The sequence below is a fragment of the Pan paniscus genome, chromosome 7, assembly GCF_029289425.2.
Source record: "Pan paniscus chromosome 7, NHGRI_mPanPan1-v2.0_pri, whole genome shotgun sequence".
Classification (NCBI taxonomy): Eukaryota; Metazoa; Chordata; class Mammalia; order Primates; family Hominidae; genus Pan; species Pan paniscus.
In genome coordinates this window covers 60,883,861-60,902,302 of record NC_073256.2, presented here as the reverse complement: position 1 = coordinate 60,902,302, position 18,442 = coordinate 60,883,861, and the positions used below count along the sequence as shown (strand labels likewise).

General features: G+C 45.9%; 2 protein-coding genes across 9 annotated transcripts in view; both read left to right on the top strand.

Annotated features, from left to right (window-relative positions):
- Positions 1-18,442, top strand: part of PLAT (plasminogen activator, tissue type) — a 507,407-nt gene that overhangs the window by 232,703 nt on the left and 256,262 nt on the right. The window lies entirely within an intron of this gene.
- Positions 1-18,442, top strand: part of SLC20A2 (solute carrier family 20 member 2) — a 123,908-nt gene that overhangs the window by 93,022 nt on the left and 12,444 nt on the right. For all 8 annotated transcript variants that reach the window (XM_034966017.3, XM_034966016.3, XM_063607175.1 and 5 more), the window contains 4 exons: positions 2,653-2,769; positions 7,734-7,937; positions 9,790-10,375; positions 17,121-17,306. In XM_034966017.3, the coding sequence (XP_034821908.1) occupies positions 2,653-2,769; positions 7,734-7,937; positions 9,790-10,375; positions 17,121-17,306 (1,093 nt within the window). The remainder of the gene's footprint in view (positions 1-2,652; positions 2,770-7,733; positions 7,938-9,789; positions 10,376-17,120; positions 17,307-18,442) is intronic.

The following is an 18,442-nucleotide window of genomic DNA, read 5'->3' as shown; positions in this document are numbered from 1 at the left end:
ACCGCACCCAGCCCAAATGTATGTTAATTTTTTTTATAGTATGTTAATTTTTTTTTTTTTTTTTTTTGAGGCAGGATCTCACTCTGTTGCCCAGGCTGGAGCTCAATGGCGCTATCATAGCTCACTGCAGCCTCAAATTCCTGGGCTCAAGAAATCTTCCCACCTCAGCCTCCCAAGTAGTTGGGACTACAGGCGTGCACCACTACTCCCAGCTAATCTTTTTGCTTTTATGTTGTAGAGACAGGGTCTCACTATGTTGCTCAGGATGGTCTTGAACTCCTGGCTTCAAGTGATCCTTTCACCTCAGCTTCCCAAAGTGCTGGGATTACAGGCATGAGGCACCCTGCCCAGCCTAATAGTACCTCAGCTGAGTAACTTTGTGCTGCTTTGTATGTATAAAATGGTTAACAATAAAACAAAGACTGCAAATTTATTTAAGAGTAAAGTGTTAAATAGTTAACCCCTTTGAATTAAATTTTTTAACAATTTACAAAAGTGACATTCTTATAGTATATATATTTGTATTTCTTTTTCTTTTTTATATTTTGTTTTTTACTTTTTTTAGTAAATTCTCCCAGATCCTTATCTTATTGTATATATTTTTTAAGTTACCACTATAAAGGTGTGTGTAATAAAAAGTGAAATTCCCACTCCAGTCTCCCATCTCTCCATAAAGAAATTGGAAACCACTGTATCTTCCCAGAACTTTTTCTGTAAATTCACAGATAGGACGGGAATATGGAAAGGTGGATGTTTTATTTTTCAAACATAAATTGCATCATGCCATGTGTATATCATACAACTAGCCTGCATTACTCATTGGATCTTGGGCCTCTTTCCTTATCAGTACATATAGACCTGCATAATTCATAAGACTGTCTACAGTAATTACTTCACATTTTCATAATGATGCATATATTAGTTGTTCTACAAATTATTACTATTACAAATAATGCTGTGGTGAGTATTCTTGCATATCTACCTGTGAGTTTATGTATGAGCATAAGTGTTCAAGTTGTGCACATATGAATGTGTGTGAACGTGCCTATTGTCACCATTGACAGCAGATGGACAAAATTCAGGGTGATGAGGGCTGGAGACATGACAGCGCTATGAAACGATGACGTTCTCAAACCATGTGCACTTCCACCCTTGGATTGGCTAATGTTATTATTGCTTAGTGTGCATTATGGGAGTTGAGTGAAAAGTTTTTCTGCACTGTAATTCCGTAAGTTGATGCTTCAAAGAAGAGTTAGATTTGAAGGTCAGTGTCCTTTTAAAAAACTCTTATTCCTTGGGCCAGGTGGCTCATGCCTGTAATCCCAGCTCTTTGGAAGACCAAAGCAGGAACATCCCATGAGGCTAGGAGTTTGACACCAGCCTGGGCAACATCGCAAGACCTTGTCTCTTAAAAAAATAAAAATAAAAATAAAAATAAATAAACAACAACAAAAATCCTTTTATTTCTCAATTGATTTCAAAGAAGTTCTGTGTATGTGGTTAGGGCACATGTCCGTTTAAAGTAGGGCTACTGGCTGCTGAGGAACTAGGAGAGGCCTCAGTTGTGGAGCCAGGCAGTGTCCAGATGGCAGCTTCCTGCCGCAGGTGGGCTGGGCTGAGGTGGGCATCAGGATGGAAGACAGCTGACTCCTTTCTTTTTTTTTCTTTATTTCTTTTTTTTTTTTTGAGATGGAGTTTTACTCTTGTTGCCCAGACTAGAGTGCAATGGCGCGATCTCAGTTCACTGCAACCTCCGCCTCCCAGGCTCAAGCGATTCTCCTGCCTCAGCCTCCTGAGTAGCTGTGATTACAGGCGCCTGTCACCGCGCCTGGCTAAGTTTTTGTATTTTTAGTAGAGATAGGGTTTCAACATGTTGGCCAGGCTGGTCTCAAACTCCTGACCTCAGGTGATCCTCCCACCTCGGCCTCCCAAAGTGCTGGGATTACAGGCGGGAGCCATCGTGCCCGACCTCAGCTGACTCCCTTCTCAGCCACATTTGTTGTGCAGCCATTTAGATATTGAAATAATATGTAAATGGATTTCATCCCAACTTAAATATGCTGTTTGTGCCCAGTTGTTAAAATTTTATTTATTTATTTTTATTTTATTTATTTATTTTTTTTGAGATGGAGTCTCGCTCTGTTGCCCAGGCTAGAGTACAGTGGTGCAATCTCGGCTCACTGCAACATCCCCCTCCCAGGTTCGAACGAATCTCCTGCCTCAGCCTCCCAAGTAGCTGGGATTACAGGCATGCGCCACCACGCCCAGCTAATTTTTGAATTTTTGGTAGAGATGGGGTTTTACTATATTGGCCAGGCTGATCTCGAACTCCTGACCTCAGGTGATCCTCCCACCTTGGCCTCCCAAAGTGCTGGGATTACAGGTGTGAGCCGCCATGCCTGGCCCCCAGTTGGTAAAACTTTAATAATTAGCTTACTAACTAGTTTAAGCACATATTCGCCAGATATAAGATGTCTTGAACATACAGCTTTCTACTCCAAAAAGTATAGCATGTTTTTTTGGTTGAGAGTTTTATTCACTACAAAATCCAGGTGATTCGTTCTCGATTTGGGGAGTGGGAAGTCCACCGCCCTGAGGCCTGACCTTGCAGAAGTTTCCAGTAATGACACTGCTTCTCATTTTCCTTCCCAGTGCTCGGCCTGGTTCTCCCCATGTGGGCCATAGCCCTCATTTCCTTTGGTGTCGCCCTCCTGTTCGCTTTTTTTGTGTGGCTCTTCGTGTGTCCGTGGATGCGGAGGAAAATAACAGGTATGGGCCTTTTAATTCTTCTGATTTACAGAAATGCTCCCGATTCCCAAAACCTCACATGTAACATGCCATGATCCTTACTAATGGAGGAAATGGAAGTGTGGGTGACTCCAGAACATACCCCATCCTCTGTCTCTCCGTTCCTGAGTGCTTTCTGGCTCATACGTTTTCTTGATAAGTTGTAACCCAGGTGGGCAGCAAGGTCCCAGTTGCCATGAGTAACTGGAAGTTAACCGTGCAGTGCAGTTCTGCCAGCCTGTGGAAAAACATTAGCCTTCATAGAAATGCAAATTAACTCCACAAGGAGATTTTGTTTCCCACTCACAAGAATGGCTAAGAGTACAAAGTTCCTGCAATTCCATATGTGGGTGAAGAAGTGAAATAATTGGAACTCTCCCAGGTTTATGCTGAAATTTAAAATGGTGCAACCACTTTGGAAGTTAGGTTTGCAGTTTCTTTATAAAGTTAACCTTACACTTACCATGTGAGCCAGTAATTTCACTCCTAGCTATTTATCCAAAGAAATGAAAACGTGTTCATAAAAAGACTTGTATACAAATCTTTTTGTCATAATAGCCCAAAGTGGAAACAACCCATGTGTTGGTCAGCAGGCAAATGGGTAACCAAATTGAGTAAATTCATGCGATGGACGACCACGCAGCAATAGAGAGAATGAACTGCTGGGGACCTGACGGCTGAAGGCATCCTACAGCCGTGATACTGAGCAGAAGCCCATGATCCGGAAGAGCACCTATTCTGCATGCTGGCATTTTTCATAACATTTTCATAAATTTTCATTTAAAAGTTTTATGGATCTTTCCATTAAATTTAAGAATATGGAAAATTCATCTATAGCAACAGAAAGCACTGATCGCCTGGGATGGGTGGGGGTTGGAGAAGGCAGCTCAGGAACTTATCAGGGACATGAAATGTCTTTGTTTTCATCAGGGAAGGGGTTTAGAGTGTGCCCACTTGCGGCAGGTCATAACCTGGATGCTTAAAATGTATGCATTTTTGGCTGGGCATGGTGGCTTACACCTGTAATCCCAGCACTTTGGGAGGCCGAGGCATGTGGATCACCTGAGGTCAGGAGTTCGTTGGTCAGGAGACCAGCCTAACCAACAAGGTAAATAAAACCCTGTCTCTACTAAAAATACAAAAATTAGCTGGGCCCTGGTGGCAGGTGCCTGTAGTCCCAGCTACTCGGGAGGCTGAGACAGGAGAATTGCTTGAACCCAGGAGGCGGAGGTTGCAGTGAGCCAAGATCGTGCCACTGCACTCCAGCCTGGGCGACGGAGCGAGACTCCGTCTCAAAAAAAAAAGTATACATTTTATTATATATATATATAAAACCTATAATAATAATTGTATTATTATAGTACTGTAATAATTATACTGTGGTATAATACAATTATACTATACAATAACTGTATAGTATAATATACAATATAGTACTCTACTGTATAGTACTATAATAATTGTATTATTATAGTTATAGTAATTATAACATATATAATAAAAGGAAGCAATAAAAATAAAACACGTTATTAAAAGGAAAACAGTTTTTAAAAAGAAGAAGAATATGGCTTAGGAAGTCAGCCAGGGCTGTTTTCCTATTCCCAATTCCCCATATTTGAATTTCAAGCCTTGAAGCCACATGCTTTTTACAGAACTCTCAAAAAACAGGTATTTACATTTGGTCTCAGCATGTACCATAGGGTCACATTTCGGTATGGATATATCTGCATTTGGAAATTCACTTTTTGAAAAAGACCAAAATACATGAGACAAAGCATGCTCCTGAATTGGAAGACAGTATAGCAGAGATGCCAGTTCTTAGATTCATCTCTAGACTTTAGACAATTTAAATAGAAATCCCAGCAGGATATTTTGTAGATTTAGACAAGCCACTTTTAAAGTTCATATAGAAAGTCAAAGAAACTAGATGAGCTGGAACAATTTTGGAAAAGAAAAAAGTTGGAGGATTCATATTAACCTGACTTCACGACTTGTTATGAAGCCACAAGGCAGTGTGGAAGAGAGAGACACATAGATTAATGGAACAAGAATAGAGTCTAGCAATAGACCCACACTAATGTGGCAAATGGATTTTAAACAAAGGTACAGAAACAATTCAATGGAGAAAGGACAGTCTTTCAACAAATGGTTTTGGAACACTTGACATCCATATGCCAAAATAAGAACATTAACCTAAACCTTATTTTAAAAATTAACTTAAAATGCATCATAGATCTAAATATAAAATTTAAAAAACAATAAGACTTTTAGGAAAAAAAAAAATATAAGGGAAAACTTTTGTGACCTTGGGTTGAGAAAGGGTTTTTAGATATGACACCAAAAACATGTTCTATAAAAGAACAAGTTGGGCCAGGCATGGTGGCTCACGCCTGTAATCCCAGAACTTTAGGAGGCTGAGGCAGGCAGATCACCTGAGGTCGGGAGTTCGAGATCAGCCTGGCCAACATGGAGAAACCCTGTTTCCATTAAAAATACAAAATTAGCCAAGTGTGGTGGCTCATGCCTGTAATCCCAGCTACTTGGGAGGCTGAGGCAGGAGAATTGCTTGAACCTGGGAGGCAGAGGTTGCATTGAGCTGAGATCGTGCCATTGCACTCCACCTTGGGCAACAAGAGCAAAACTCCATCTCAAAAAAAAAAAGGACAACTTGATAAATTGTACTTCATCAAAATTTCAAACTATTGCTCTGTGAGAAGCACCGGGAACAGAATGGGAAAAAATGTTTGCAAATCCCATAACTACAAAGGACTTGTATTCAAAAAATAAAAACACATTTTAGAAAACAAATAACTCAATTAAAAAATGAGCAAAATAGGCCAGGCGCAGTGGCACACGACTATAATCCCAGCAGTTTGGGAGGCTGAGGTGGGTGGATCACAAGGTCAGGAGATTGAGACCATCTTGGCTAACATGGTGAAACCCCATCTCTACTAAAAATACAAAAATTAGCTGGGCGTGGTGGCACATGCTTGTAATCCCAGCTACTCAGGAGGCTGAGGCAGGAGAACCGCTTGAACCATGGAGTCAGAGGTTGCAGTGATCCGAGATCGCGCCACAGCACTCCAGTCTGGTAACAGAGTAAGACTCTGTCTCAAAACAAACAAACAAACAAACAAACAAAAAGAACAAAATAGCCCGGGCACGGTGGCTCATGCCTGTAATCCCAGCACTTTGGGAGGCCGAGGTGGGCGGATCACGAGGTCAGGATTTCGAGACAAGCTTGGCCAACATGGTGAAACCCCATCTCTACTAAATATACAAAATTAGTCAGGTATGGTGGTGGGTGCCTCTAATCCCAGCTACTCAGGAGGCTGAGGCAGGGGAATCACTTCAACCCGGGAGGCGGAAGTTGCAGTGAGCGGAGATCACGCTAGTGCACTCCAGCACACTCTAGCCTGGGCACAAAGAGTGAAACTCTATCTCAAAAAAAAAAAAAAAAAAAAGAGCAAAATATTTGAATAGACACTTCACCAAAGAAGATAGATGGGGCCAGACACGGTGGCTCACGCCTGTAATCCCAACACTTTGGGAGGCTGAGGCGAACAGTTCATGAGGTCAAGAAATCGAGACCAACCTGGCCAACATGGTGAAACCCCGTCTCTGCTAAAAATACAAAAATTAGCTGGGCGTGGTGGCACGCACCTGTAGTCCCAGCTACTCGGGAGGCTGAGGCAGGAGAATCGCTTGAACGCGTGAGGCGGAGGTTGCAGTGAGCTGAGATAGAGCCACTGCACTCCAGCCTGGGTGACAGAGTGAGATTCCGTCTCAAAAATAAATAAATAAATAAATAATGAAAAATACTGACAGTACTAAATTTTGTCAGTATTTAGAAGAATGAAGAGCAACTGGAACCTCGTACGTTGCTGATGGGAATGTCAAATGGTACAGGGAAACTGTTTGGCAGCTTCTTATATGGCTAGCACTTGCTATAAATTTAACCACTCCTAGATATTTCCCGAGAAAAATGAAAACTTAAATTCACACAGAAATCTGCACATGAATGTTTATAGCACCTTTATATGCAATCTCCAAAAACCCACATTATCCACAGAATAAATAAACTGTGGTGCCTTTGTACATTTGAATACTACTCAGCAATTAAAAGGAACAAATTATTGATCCATGTAACAACGTGGATGGATTTCAAAGGCATTACGCTGAGTAGAAAAAGCCAGTCTCAAAAATCGCATATTTTATTATTTTATTTATGTGACTTTCTGAAAAAGGCAATTTTTCAGAAATTGAAATTTCTGATTCTGAGGTTAGTTTAAGAAAACAGAAGGCCAGTCTGGGTGGCTATAGATTTACAGAACATTAGTGCTGGAGGGAACTGTGGTATTCGGATCTAACCCTTTTTTGGTTGTTGTTTCTGGATATGATAACTCGGGCCCTAAATTTCCATCTTTTCCTCAATTGCTGAATTTTCTGGCTAGAGTTTTCCAGGTAATTAATTGAACTTTTGACTTTCTTTTCTTTTCTTTCTTTTTTTTTTTGAGACAGAGTCTCACTCTGTCACCCAGGCTGGAGCGCAGTGGTGCAGTCTTGGCTCACTGCTAATTCTGCCTCCTGGGTTTAAGAGATTCTCCTGCCTCAGCCTCCCAAGTAGCTGGAATTACAGGCGCCTGCCACCACACCCGGCTAATTTTTATATTTTTAGTAGAGATGGGGTTTCACCATATTATCCAGGCTGGTCTCAAACTCCTGACCTGGTGATCCACCTGCTTCGGCCTCCCAAAGTGCTGGGATTACAGGTGTGAGCCACCACACCTGGCCTCAACTTCATTTTCTCTATCTAGCTATAACTTTTTTTTTTGTTTCCAAAATCAGTGCTAAAGCATAAAGATATAGATTCACTTTTTTAATATTCATGTTTCAATAATAAGAACTCTCTTCCAGAATGTTCAGTATGACTTTGCTTTCTTTAGGCAAATTACAAAAAGAAGGTGCTTTATCACGAGTATCTGACGAAAGCCTCAGTAAGGTTCAGGAAGCAGAGTCCCCAGTATTTAAAGAGCTACCAGGTGCCAAGGCTAATGATGACAGCACCATCCCGCTCACGGGAGCAGCAGGGGAGACATCGGGGACCTCGGAAGGCACTTCTGCGGGCAGCCACCCTCGGGCTGCATACGGTAAGATGTGCCCGGAGAGCTTGGGTTCTGTGGCAGCACAGAGAAGTTCCCTGGGGAGGACCAGCTGGGCCTGGGTGTGGGCAATCTGGTTTTAATGCACAAAAGGATCCCCCAGTTTTATAATTTGAGAAAACCCAGAAGCTAGGGAGGCCTCAGGAAACCATTCCGTAGTCAGCAGAGCAGGCTCACTCTTGTCCTGTGATTTCTTCCAAGAGCTGTTTATAGTCTCACCGGAGGCACTGGGGCCACGCACTGTATGTCTGTGCTGCACCCACTCAGCTACATATGCAGATCTCCATGCCCCAGGAGTTACCGAATTGCTGAACGTTGGTTAACCCAGCTTACTATGGAAGATGCAAAGAGAAAGCTAAATTTGTAACCAAGGAGGTGGTCCCACCATTGAATCACAGAAACCTTAGAAAATGTCCAGACTGACCAGGTGCAGTGGCTCACACCTATAATCCCAGCACTTTGGGAGGCCGAGGTGGATGGATCACCTGAGGTCAGGAATTCAAGACCAGCCTGACCAACATGGTGAAACCCCATCTCTACTAAAAATACAAAAATTAGCTGGGTATGGTGTGGGTGCCTGTAATCCCTGCTACTCGGGAGGCTGAGGCAGGAGAATCACTTGAACCTGGGAGGCAGAGATTGCAGTGAGCCAAGATTGCGCCATTGCACTCCAGCCTGGGCAACAGAGTGAGATTCCATCTCAAAAAAGAAAAGAAAAGAAAAAATCCAGACCATTCTGTGTCCTTTAGACTCTCAATGTTTGTGGGCAGTGCCAGGGGAGCACAGCTTCACCAAAGCCTGCCCTGGTGACTGCCACCTCTGCAAGGTGGGTTCTGGCACCTGCCTGCCACAGGTGCAGTCTCAGATGTGGCCCAGAGAAAGCAAATTCATTTTGCCTGACTCATCTCAGATACTGCCTTTGACATTCATGACTGACCTTTTAAGATGCACCTAAAAAATTAGCCTGGATGATGGTGCACACCTGTAGTCCCAGATGCTTGGGAGGCTCAGGCGGGAGAATGACTTGAGCCCAGGAGTTGGAGTGAGCTATGATTACACCACTGCACTCCAGCCTGGGTGACAGAGCTGAGACCCTGTCTCTAAAAACAAAATCAAAACAGAGGCACCTGGAATATCTACCTCACACGAAGTGGGTTTTGTCTCATGTATGAAGTTTCTCTAAGATGAGTTTCTTAAAAAGATTCTCCTTGTGTTGGTTTCTAGAAACAGAAAAAATGTGCCAAGTGCCATAGTAATTTCTGGAAGACACTTTTTAGCAGAACTTAAGATGTTTTGAAAATACCACATTGTTAGTTTTACCCTTTTGTTGTATGTTTCCATGTTTTTTTTGTTTTGTTTTTTTTTTTAGTGGTAACCATATTACATGTCCTTTATGGCCAACTTAGAAAAGAAAGTATATGTTAATAAGTCATCCCCAGCCTTCTGGAGATAAGTGCCATGAAATAGTAGGGAGTGTTTCCTTCGCTTATATTCGAAAGGCTGGGGCTGGGCACCTTGGCTCACGCTTGTAATCCGAACACTTTAGGAGGCCAAGGTGGGCGGATCATGAGGTTAGGAGCTTGAGACCATCCTGGCCAACATGGTGAAACCCCGTCTCTACTAAAAATACGAAAAAGTTAGCTGGGCATGGTGTCGCGCTTGTAGTCCCAGCTACTCAGGAGGCTGAGGGAGAATCGCTTGAACCCGGGAGGCGAAGGTTGCAGTGAGCCGAGATTGCGCCATTGTACTCCACCCTGAGGACAGAGCAAGGCTCCGTCTCAAAAAGAAAAAGAAAAAAAAAAAAAGACTGGAAAATGAGACCTTCTCTAACCCTTTTCAGGAAGAGCACTGTCCATGACCCATGGCTCTGTGAAATCGCCCATCTCCAACGGCACCTTCGGCTTCGACGGCCACACCAGGAGCGACGGTCATGTGTACCACACCGTGCACAAAGACTCGGGGCTCTACAAAGATCTGCTGCACAAAATCCACATCGACAGGGGCCCCGAGGAGAAGCCGGCCCAGGAAAGCAACTACCGGCTGCTGCGCCGAAACAACAGTTACACCTGCTACACCGCAGCCATTTGTGGGCTGCCAGTGCACGCCACCTTTCGAGCTGCGGACTCATCGGCCCCAGAGGACAGTGAGAAGCTGGTGGGCGACACCGTGTCCTACTCCAAGAAGAGGCTGCGCTACGACAGCTACTCGAGCTACTGTAACGCGGTGGCAGAGGCGGAGATCGAGGCGGAGGAGGGCGGCGTGGAGATGAAGCTGGCGTCGGAGCTGGCCGACCCTGACCAGCCGCGAGAGGACCCTGCAGAGGAGGAGAAGGAGAAGGACGCACCCGAGGTTCACCTCCTGTTCCATTTCCTGCAGGTCCTCACCGCCTGTTTCGGGTCCTTTGCTCACGGCGGCAATGACGTGAGGTGGGTGCTTTCATTCATTCATTCAACAAGGGTCCTTGAGGCTCCGCCAGGGGCCAGCGCTGTGCGGGTGCCGGGATCCAGCAGTGAATGGCACCGATGGAAGCCCCTGCCAGGGATAGGGGTGCGCAGGCGGTGGACAGACCCATAAGTCAGCATTGCGTGCGGGACAGCGAACAGTGTTAACAGGAAAGTAAGGTAGATAGACACAGGGCAGGAGCCGTCAGGATGGCAGTGCGACCTGGGCTTCCAGGGAAGGGCTGGCCGGTGACGGAGGTGCAGGGGCGGCCACGTGGCGTCAGCAGGACGGCAGGTGCAGTCTTGAGGCGGGCACACACCTGTGTTCTCCAGGACAAGCTAGGAGGTCGCCAGTCTGCAGGTCGTGGATGCAGAGCACGTGGCCGATGGACACAGGAAGGAAGGCCTCGCCTCGAGAGGGGAGCCGTGGAGCTGTGAGCAGGGGCCACACAGGGCACATTTGACAGGGGCCACACAGGGCACGTTTGACAGGGGCACTGGCTTTGGACGATGGCCTGGATGCGGATGTGAGAGAAGAAGGAAAGAGGCAGCTGCCAAGATCGGAGCCGTGGCCTTGGCAAAGGCAAGAGTGGAGCTGCTGTCTGTTAGGGATGACGGAGGCCCTGGATGCAGCCAGGGCGCGATGCTGCTATTCAGGTTGAGCAGGCAGTGGCCGTGTACGCCCGAGTTCAGGACAGGCCGGGCTGGGTGCAGAGCAGGTAACGTGGGTGGAGGAGCACTGGGGCAGTGAGGCAGGCAGGCAGGAGGCAGAGCGCACAGACCGAGGAAACAGCCAGAAGGTATGCTGAACCAGGACGCTAGGAGAACTTCCTAGGAGGTGATTTAATTTTTTTTTTAAGACGGAGTCTCGCTCTGTTCCTCAGGCTGGAGTGCAGTGGCGCAATCTCAGCTCACTGCAACCTCCTTCTCCCAAGTTCAAGTGATTCTCTTGTCTCAGCCTTCCCAAGCCGCTGGGATTACAGGCTCCTCAACCTGGCCCGGCTAATTTTTCTATTTCTAGTAGAGACGGGGTTTCCCATGTTGGCCAGGCTGGTCTCAAACTCCTGACCTCAGGTGATCCGCCCACCTCAGCCTCCCAAAGTGCTGGAATTACAGGTGTGAGCCACCACGCCCGGCCATCCTTCAGTGACATCTTCAACCCCAGTGAGAAGGCTCCGTCCCACTCATGGGCCCTAGTTCTCCCCACTGCACGATGCAGCCGCTGGAGCTGCCACCCGAGCCTGCAGGTCACGCCACATGGTAATGTCGCAGGCATCCTGCAAATGAGTGTGTAGGGATGAGCAGATATGACCCTCCAACCTTGACCCCACCCACCCCACCTGCCCCACCCCACGCCCAGGCCTGGTGTGTAGGAAGCAGGGCGGCCTCCTGGGGCCCGAGAGCCCCAAGTTTGGGTCTCTGCTGTCGTCTTACAGCTGTGTAACCCCTAGACAAGGCATGTGCTTTTCCGAAGTCTCCGTTTCCCAATCTGTAAAATGGGGGAAAACGAGTCCCAACCTCCCAGGCTTCCCCTGTGTAATATGCTCAGGATGGTGCTCCCCACTCGCTCGGTTTCTGTCCGTTTCTGCTCTTGCCATCACGGTCATGGTGAGTCCACTGACGTTTCAGGAGACTGTGCCGTTGTCATCTTCTGTCGCAGTCAGTGACTCCCCATGGGCTACGCACACTGCCTCCCCACGTGCAGCTGCAACTCTGCTCTTCGTAAAAGAAGTCTCGCTGCAGATGAAGCTGGGCATCTTATGTTCTGCTCAGCATCATATGGGCATTTCTGTGGTATTTTATTTGGTATTTTCTTGGAGACAGCATGCTCTGTCCTATGTTAGTAACTTTTTGTCTGCCCCCACACCGTCCCACTTCCTCCTCCTCATCAAGCATTCTTTCCAGAAGGCCTGGTACTGGCAGAGCGCTAGGAACTGGGTCCTCGTCCATTAGAAGTTTAAACGCCAGTTAGGGAGATGAGAAAAACATATCCATGGAAAAGTAACAACACATTCTCTAACATTCACACACTCAGATGCACACACACACATGCCCACACACTCACATGTGCACTCACACGCACACTCACACATGGACTCACGCACATTCACACACACACACACCGTGTTTCATTTCAAAGGAAACATCTAGGCAGTGGCTGCTCGGGGTGACTGTAGAATTGCGAACAGTTGCTTGCAGCGTGGGGACTATTCTGGGGCTTCGGAGCAGGGAGGGCGTCTGGTGAAAGCACCATTCTAGAAGTCATCTGAGTGAGAAGAGGCGTCCATGCATTCAGCACGAGGTTGAGCCCCGAGGCCTCAGCACTGAGCTGCCATGGCCTATCCCACCCTGTCTCTAACATCCCTCTGAGCCAGGGGCGGGTGTCTCTCAGAGATGGGATCTGATGCTCAGGGCCACACAGCAAAACCAAAGCCAAATTGGAATCCAGTTTCAGTGACTCAGTGATACCCAGTCTACACAGCTGGCTGGGGGAGGAGACAAGAGCTTGCAGTGAGCTGGGACCATGCCACTGCACTCCAGCCTGGGCGACAGAGTGAGACTGTCTCAAAAAAAAAAAAAAAATCCATTTAATAGGCCGGGTGTGGTGGCTCACGCCTATAATCTCAACACTTCGGGAGGCCGAGGCAGGTGGATCACCTGAGGTCGGGCGTTCAAGACCAGCCTGGACAACATGGTGAAACCCCACCTCTACTAAAAATACAAAAATTAGCTGGGCCTCTTTCTGGGCACTTGTGGTCCCAGCTACTCAGGAAGCTGAGGCACAAGAATCACTTGAACCCAGAAGGCGGAGGTTGCAGTGAGCCGAAATTGCACCACTGCACTCCAGCCTGGTGAGATTGTGCCACTGCACTCCAGCCTGGGCAACAGAGGGAGACTCTCTCAAAAATAATAATAATAAATTACACACCTATTAGGATGGCTACCACTTAAAAAAAAAAGTAACAAGTGTTGTCAAGGATGTAGAGAAATTGTAACCCTGCGCACCGTTAGTGGGGGTGTAAAATGGTGTAACCACTATGGAAAACAGGATGGAGGCTCCTCAAAAAATTAAACAGACCTCCCCTATGACCCAGCATTCCTGCTTCCGGGTATACATACAGAAGAATTGAAAGCAGAGTCTCAAAGAGATATTTGTACCACATGTTCAAAGCACTGCCGTTTGCAATAGGCAAGAGGGGAGAACAACCCAGATGTCCACTGCCAGGTGAATGGAAACAAATTATGTCCACGCATACACTGGAATATTATTTAGCCTTTAAAAAGAAGGAAGTCCTGTCACTTGCTGTAACATGGATGAACCTGGAGGACATTAGGCTAAGTGAAATAAACCATCACAGAAAGATAAATACTACTCATGCCTGTAATCCCAGCACTTTGGGAGGCTGAGGCGGGCGGATCATGAGGTCAGGAGATCAAGACCATCCTGACTAACACAGTGAAACCCCATCTGTACTAAAAATACAAAAAATTAGCCAGGCGTGGTGGCACGTGCCTGTAGTCCCAGCTACTCAGGAGGCTGAGGCAGGAGAATTGCTTGAACCCAGGAGGAGGATATTGCAGTGAGCCGAGATCATGTCACTGCACTCCAGCCTGGGCAACCAAGCAAGACTCCATCTCAAAAAAAAAAGATAAATACTCTATGATTCCACTTCTATGAGCTGTCTACAGCAGTCAAATTCCTAGAACTAGAAAGTAGGATGGTGGTTGCCATTAGCTGCGGGGAGGGGCAGTGGGAATTTGTTTAAAGAGTGCAGAGTTTCACATTTGCAAGATGAACAAGTTCTGGAGATCTGTTTCACAACAATGTAAATATACTTAACACTGCTGAACTATAAATAAGAATGATTATGATGGTAAATTTTATGTTATGCTTTTTACCAAAATTAAAAAAAAATCATTTGGACCATGAATAGATTATATAGGTGAACCTCAAATACACCAAGTTGAGCTATGCTCAAGACAAAAGTCACCATGTACAGGAACACCTGGGAGACACTGTGGGTTCTATTCCAGACCACTACAATAAAACAAGTTTCACAGTACCCATGAAGTTTTTGGTGTCCCAGTACATAGAAAAGTTATGTTTCTGTAATAGTATACCATAGTCTATTAAATGTGTCTTAAAAACAATGTACATACCTTAATTTGAAAATACTTTATTGCTAAAAAATAATGCTAGCAATCCTGTGAACATTCAGCAATTCATTATTTTGCTGATGGAGGGTCTGGGCCTTGATGTTGATGTCTGCTGACTCATCAGGGTGGTGGTGATTAAAGGTTGGGGTGGCTGTGGCCATTTCTTAAATTAAGACAACAATGAAATTTGCCGCATCAATTAACTTCCTTTCACAAAAGATTTCTTTGCAGCATGTAATGCAGTTTGATAACATTTTACCCACCGTAGAATTTCTTTCAAAATTGGAGTCAATCCCCTCACACCCAGCCTCTGCTCTGATAACTGAGTTTGTGGAATATTCTAAATCCTTTGTTGTCATCTCAACAATGTTCACAACGTCTTCACCAGGAGTAGATTTCATCTCAAGAAACTTTCTTTGCTCGTCCATAAGAAGCACCTCCTCATCTGTTCAAGTTCTTTCATGAGATTGCAGTAGTTCAGTCACATCGCCAGGCTCCACTTCTAGTTCTCTTGCTGTTTCCACCACATCTGCAGTGGCTTCCTTCATTTAAGTTTTGAATCCCTCAAAGTCATCCGTGAGAGTTGGAATCAGCTTCTTCCAAACTCCTGTTAATGTTGGTATTTGCACTTCCTCCCATGAATCACGAATGTTCTAATGGCATCTAGAATGGGGGATCCTTTCCAGAAGGTTTCAATGGACTCCCAAGACCCATCAGAGGAATCACTATCTATGGCAGCTCTAGCCCTACAAAGTGTATTTCTTAAGTAATAAGACTTGAAAGTCAAACTGCTCTTTGATCCATGGGCTGCAGAACAGATGCTGTGTTTGCAGACAGGAAAACAACATTCATCTCCTTGTATATCTCCGTCAGAGCTTTCTGGTGACCAAGTGCATTGTCAATGAGCAGTAATATTTTGAAATATTAATATTTTTTTCTGAGCAGTAGGTCTCAACAGCAGGCTTAAAATATTCAGTAAACCATGCTGTAAACAGATGTGCTTTGTTGTTCCATTTCTAGAGCACAGGCAGAGTAGATTTAGCATCATTCCTAAGAGCAATAGGAGTTTTGGAATGGTAAGTGAACATTGGCTTCAACTAAAGTTACCAGCTGCATTAGCCTCTGAGAAGAGAGTCAGCCTGTCCTTTGAAGCTTTGAAGCCAGGCATTGCCTTCTCTCTGGCTATGGAAGTCCTAGCTGGCATCTTCTACCAATAGAAGACTGTTCTTCTACACTGAAAATCTATTGTTAGTGTAGCCACCTTCATCAGTGATCTTAGCTGGATCTTCTGGAGAACTCGCTGCAGCTTCTCCATCAGCACTTGCTGCTTCACCTTGCACTTTTATGCTATGAGGATGGCTTCTTTCCTTAAACCTCCAGAACCAACCTCTGCTAGCTTCCAGCTTTTCTTTAGCTTCCTGACTTCTCTCAGCCTTCACAGAATTGAAGAGAACTAGGGCCTTGCTCTGGATTAGGCTTTGACTTAAGGGAATGTTGTGGCTGGTTTGATCTTCTATCCAGACCACTCAAACTGTCTCCATATCAGCACTAAGGCTGTTTTGCTTTCTTATTATTCATGTGTTCATTGAAGTAGCACTTTAAATTTCCTTCAAGAAGCTTTCCCTTTGCATTCAGAGCTTGGCTAACTGTTTGGCCCAAGAGGCCTAGTTTTTGGCCTGTCTCCGATTTTGACATGCCTTCTTCACTAAGCTTAATCATTTCCAGTTTTTGATTTAAACTGAGAGACATGCAACTCTTCCTTTCAGTTGAACACTTAGAGGGCACTGTAGGGTAATTTATTGGCTTAATTTCAATATAGCAATATCTCAGGAAATAGGCTGGAGGAGAGGGAGAGAGACAAGGCAGTGGCCGGTCAGTGGAGCAGGGAGAACACACACAGCATTTATCAGTGAAGCTCACCGTCTCATATGGGAACAGTTCATGGCACCCCAAAACAATTATAATAGTAACATAAAAGATCACTGATCACAGATCATCATAACAGATATGATAATAATGAAAAATTCGGGAATACTGTGAGAATTACCAAAATGTGACACAGAGACATGACGTGAGCACATACTGCTGGAAAATCGCTCCAGCGGACTTGCTTGGTGTGGGGGTGCCACAAACCTCAAATTCATAAAAAACATCCTATCTGAAGGCCAGATACAGTGGCTCATGCCTGTAATCCCAACACTTTGGGAGGCCAAGGTGGGCAGATCACAAGGTCAGGGGTTCGAGACCAGCCTGGCCAACATGGTGAAACCCCATCTCTACTAAAAATACAAAAATTAGCTGGGTGTGGTGGCCCGCGGCTGTAGTCTCAATTACTCAGGAGGCTGAGGCAGGAGAATCGCTTGAACCGGAGAGGTGGAGGTTGCAGTCAGCCGAGATCACACCACTGCACTCAAGCCTGGGCAACAGAGCAAGACTCCGTCTCAAAAAAAAAGAAAGAAAAACATCATATCTGTGGAGTGTGATAAAGTGAAGCACAATAAAACAAAGTCACCTGTATCATGTACAGTGCCGCTTGCATATAGTTAATCTTTTCTCTTTTTATTTTTCCCAGTAATGCCATCGGTCCCCTGGTAGCCTTGTGGCTGATTTACAAACAAGGCGGGGTAATGCAAGAAGCAGCTACACCCGTCTGGCTGCTGTTTTATGGAGGAGTTGGAATCTGCACAGGCCTCTGGGTCTGGGGGAGAAGAGTGATCCAGACCATGGGGAAGGACCTCACTCCCATCACGCCGTCCAGGTAAGCCTGGGCTGGTGGACGAGCAGGGCAGGTCTTGTCATCCGAGGCCTGGGTAGAGCTTCCCGGCTGTGTCTGAACGGCCTGCTCAGCACCGGCAGTTGGCAGCGGGTCACAGGGAGGAGGAGACAGTGGGCAAGAATGGCCCCACCTAGCATGCCACCTATCCTTGCCCTCCCTTACTGTGCCCGGCCCCCAGCCACAGCGTCCCTGAGATGAGGAGTGGGAAGGGCAGACAAGCAGGGGTAGTGGAGCAGAGCAGGCAGGGAAGAGAGGAGAAGCTCACCCTCAGCCAGCACGGGGGCCAAAGGCAGGTGGGCAGGGAGGGCACAGACTTAAACAGGCCCCTGGGCTGGCCTTTCCTGAAAGTTCTCTGGCCACCCCAGCTCTCAGCAACCACCCTGCTGGGGTTACTTTCCTCTTGCTCTGCCAGACAGGGAGGCGCCCCCTGCCATTGTGGGTGAGCTCTGGAGGCTTTAAATGTGGTCTCTCAACCGCATAGCCTTCAGCTGCATCAGGGGTTAAAGGAACTTCCAGAACTTTCAGAATATGACCAAAATTTGGAGCCACCTGTGGTAGGAAATCTCTGTCTTTTTAAAACACGTGGGAAGTTTCCTTTTCCTACAGGCTCCGGGAGTTTCAGGAAGTGATCCAAAGGCAGCTGGGGTGGGGAGGACCAGAACCCAGGTTTTATCACGCAGCTCTGCCCCACATCTGCAGAGAAAGCTAAAATAGCTCCAGTGAGCCTCCTATATACACACAGACTTAAAATTTCTAGTTTTAAGTTCTCACTTGAAATTCATTTCAATAAAAGATAGTTTAGAAGATGGATTTGAAGAAAAATTCGTAATCCGAGAAAAATACACTCTTTTGTAATTAGTGCACATTTTTAAAATGAGAGCATAGTTTTTCCTTTGCGTTTTAGAAATGACTGATTTACTGTCTTATTGCACAGCAGGAATGTCTGGCCCAGTTACTGCAGTGTGTGGTCTTTGAAAACGTATCAGAAGGCCAGGCTGCTGAGGGCCCATGCACAGGAAAATGCAGCCTTGGTGGGAATCGCTGTTGAGCAGCGGCCTCTTGTTCTGTTAAAATTGATCTTGCCCAGTCAGCAGTCGGCAGTCACCCCAGAGAATGTT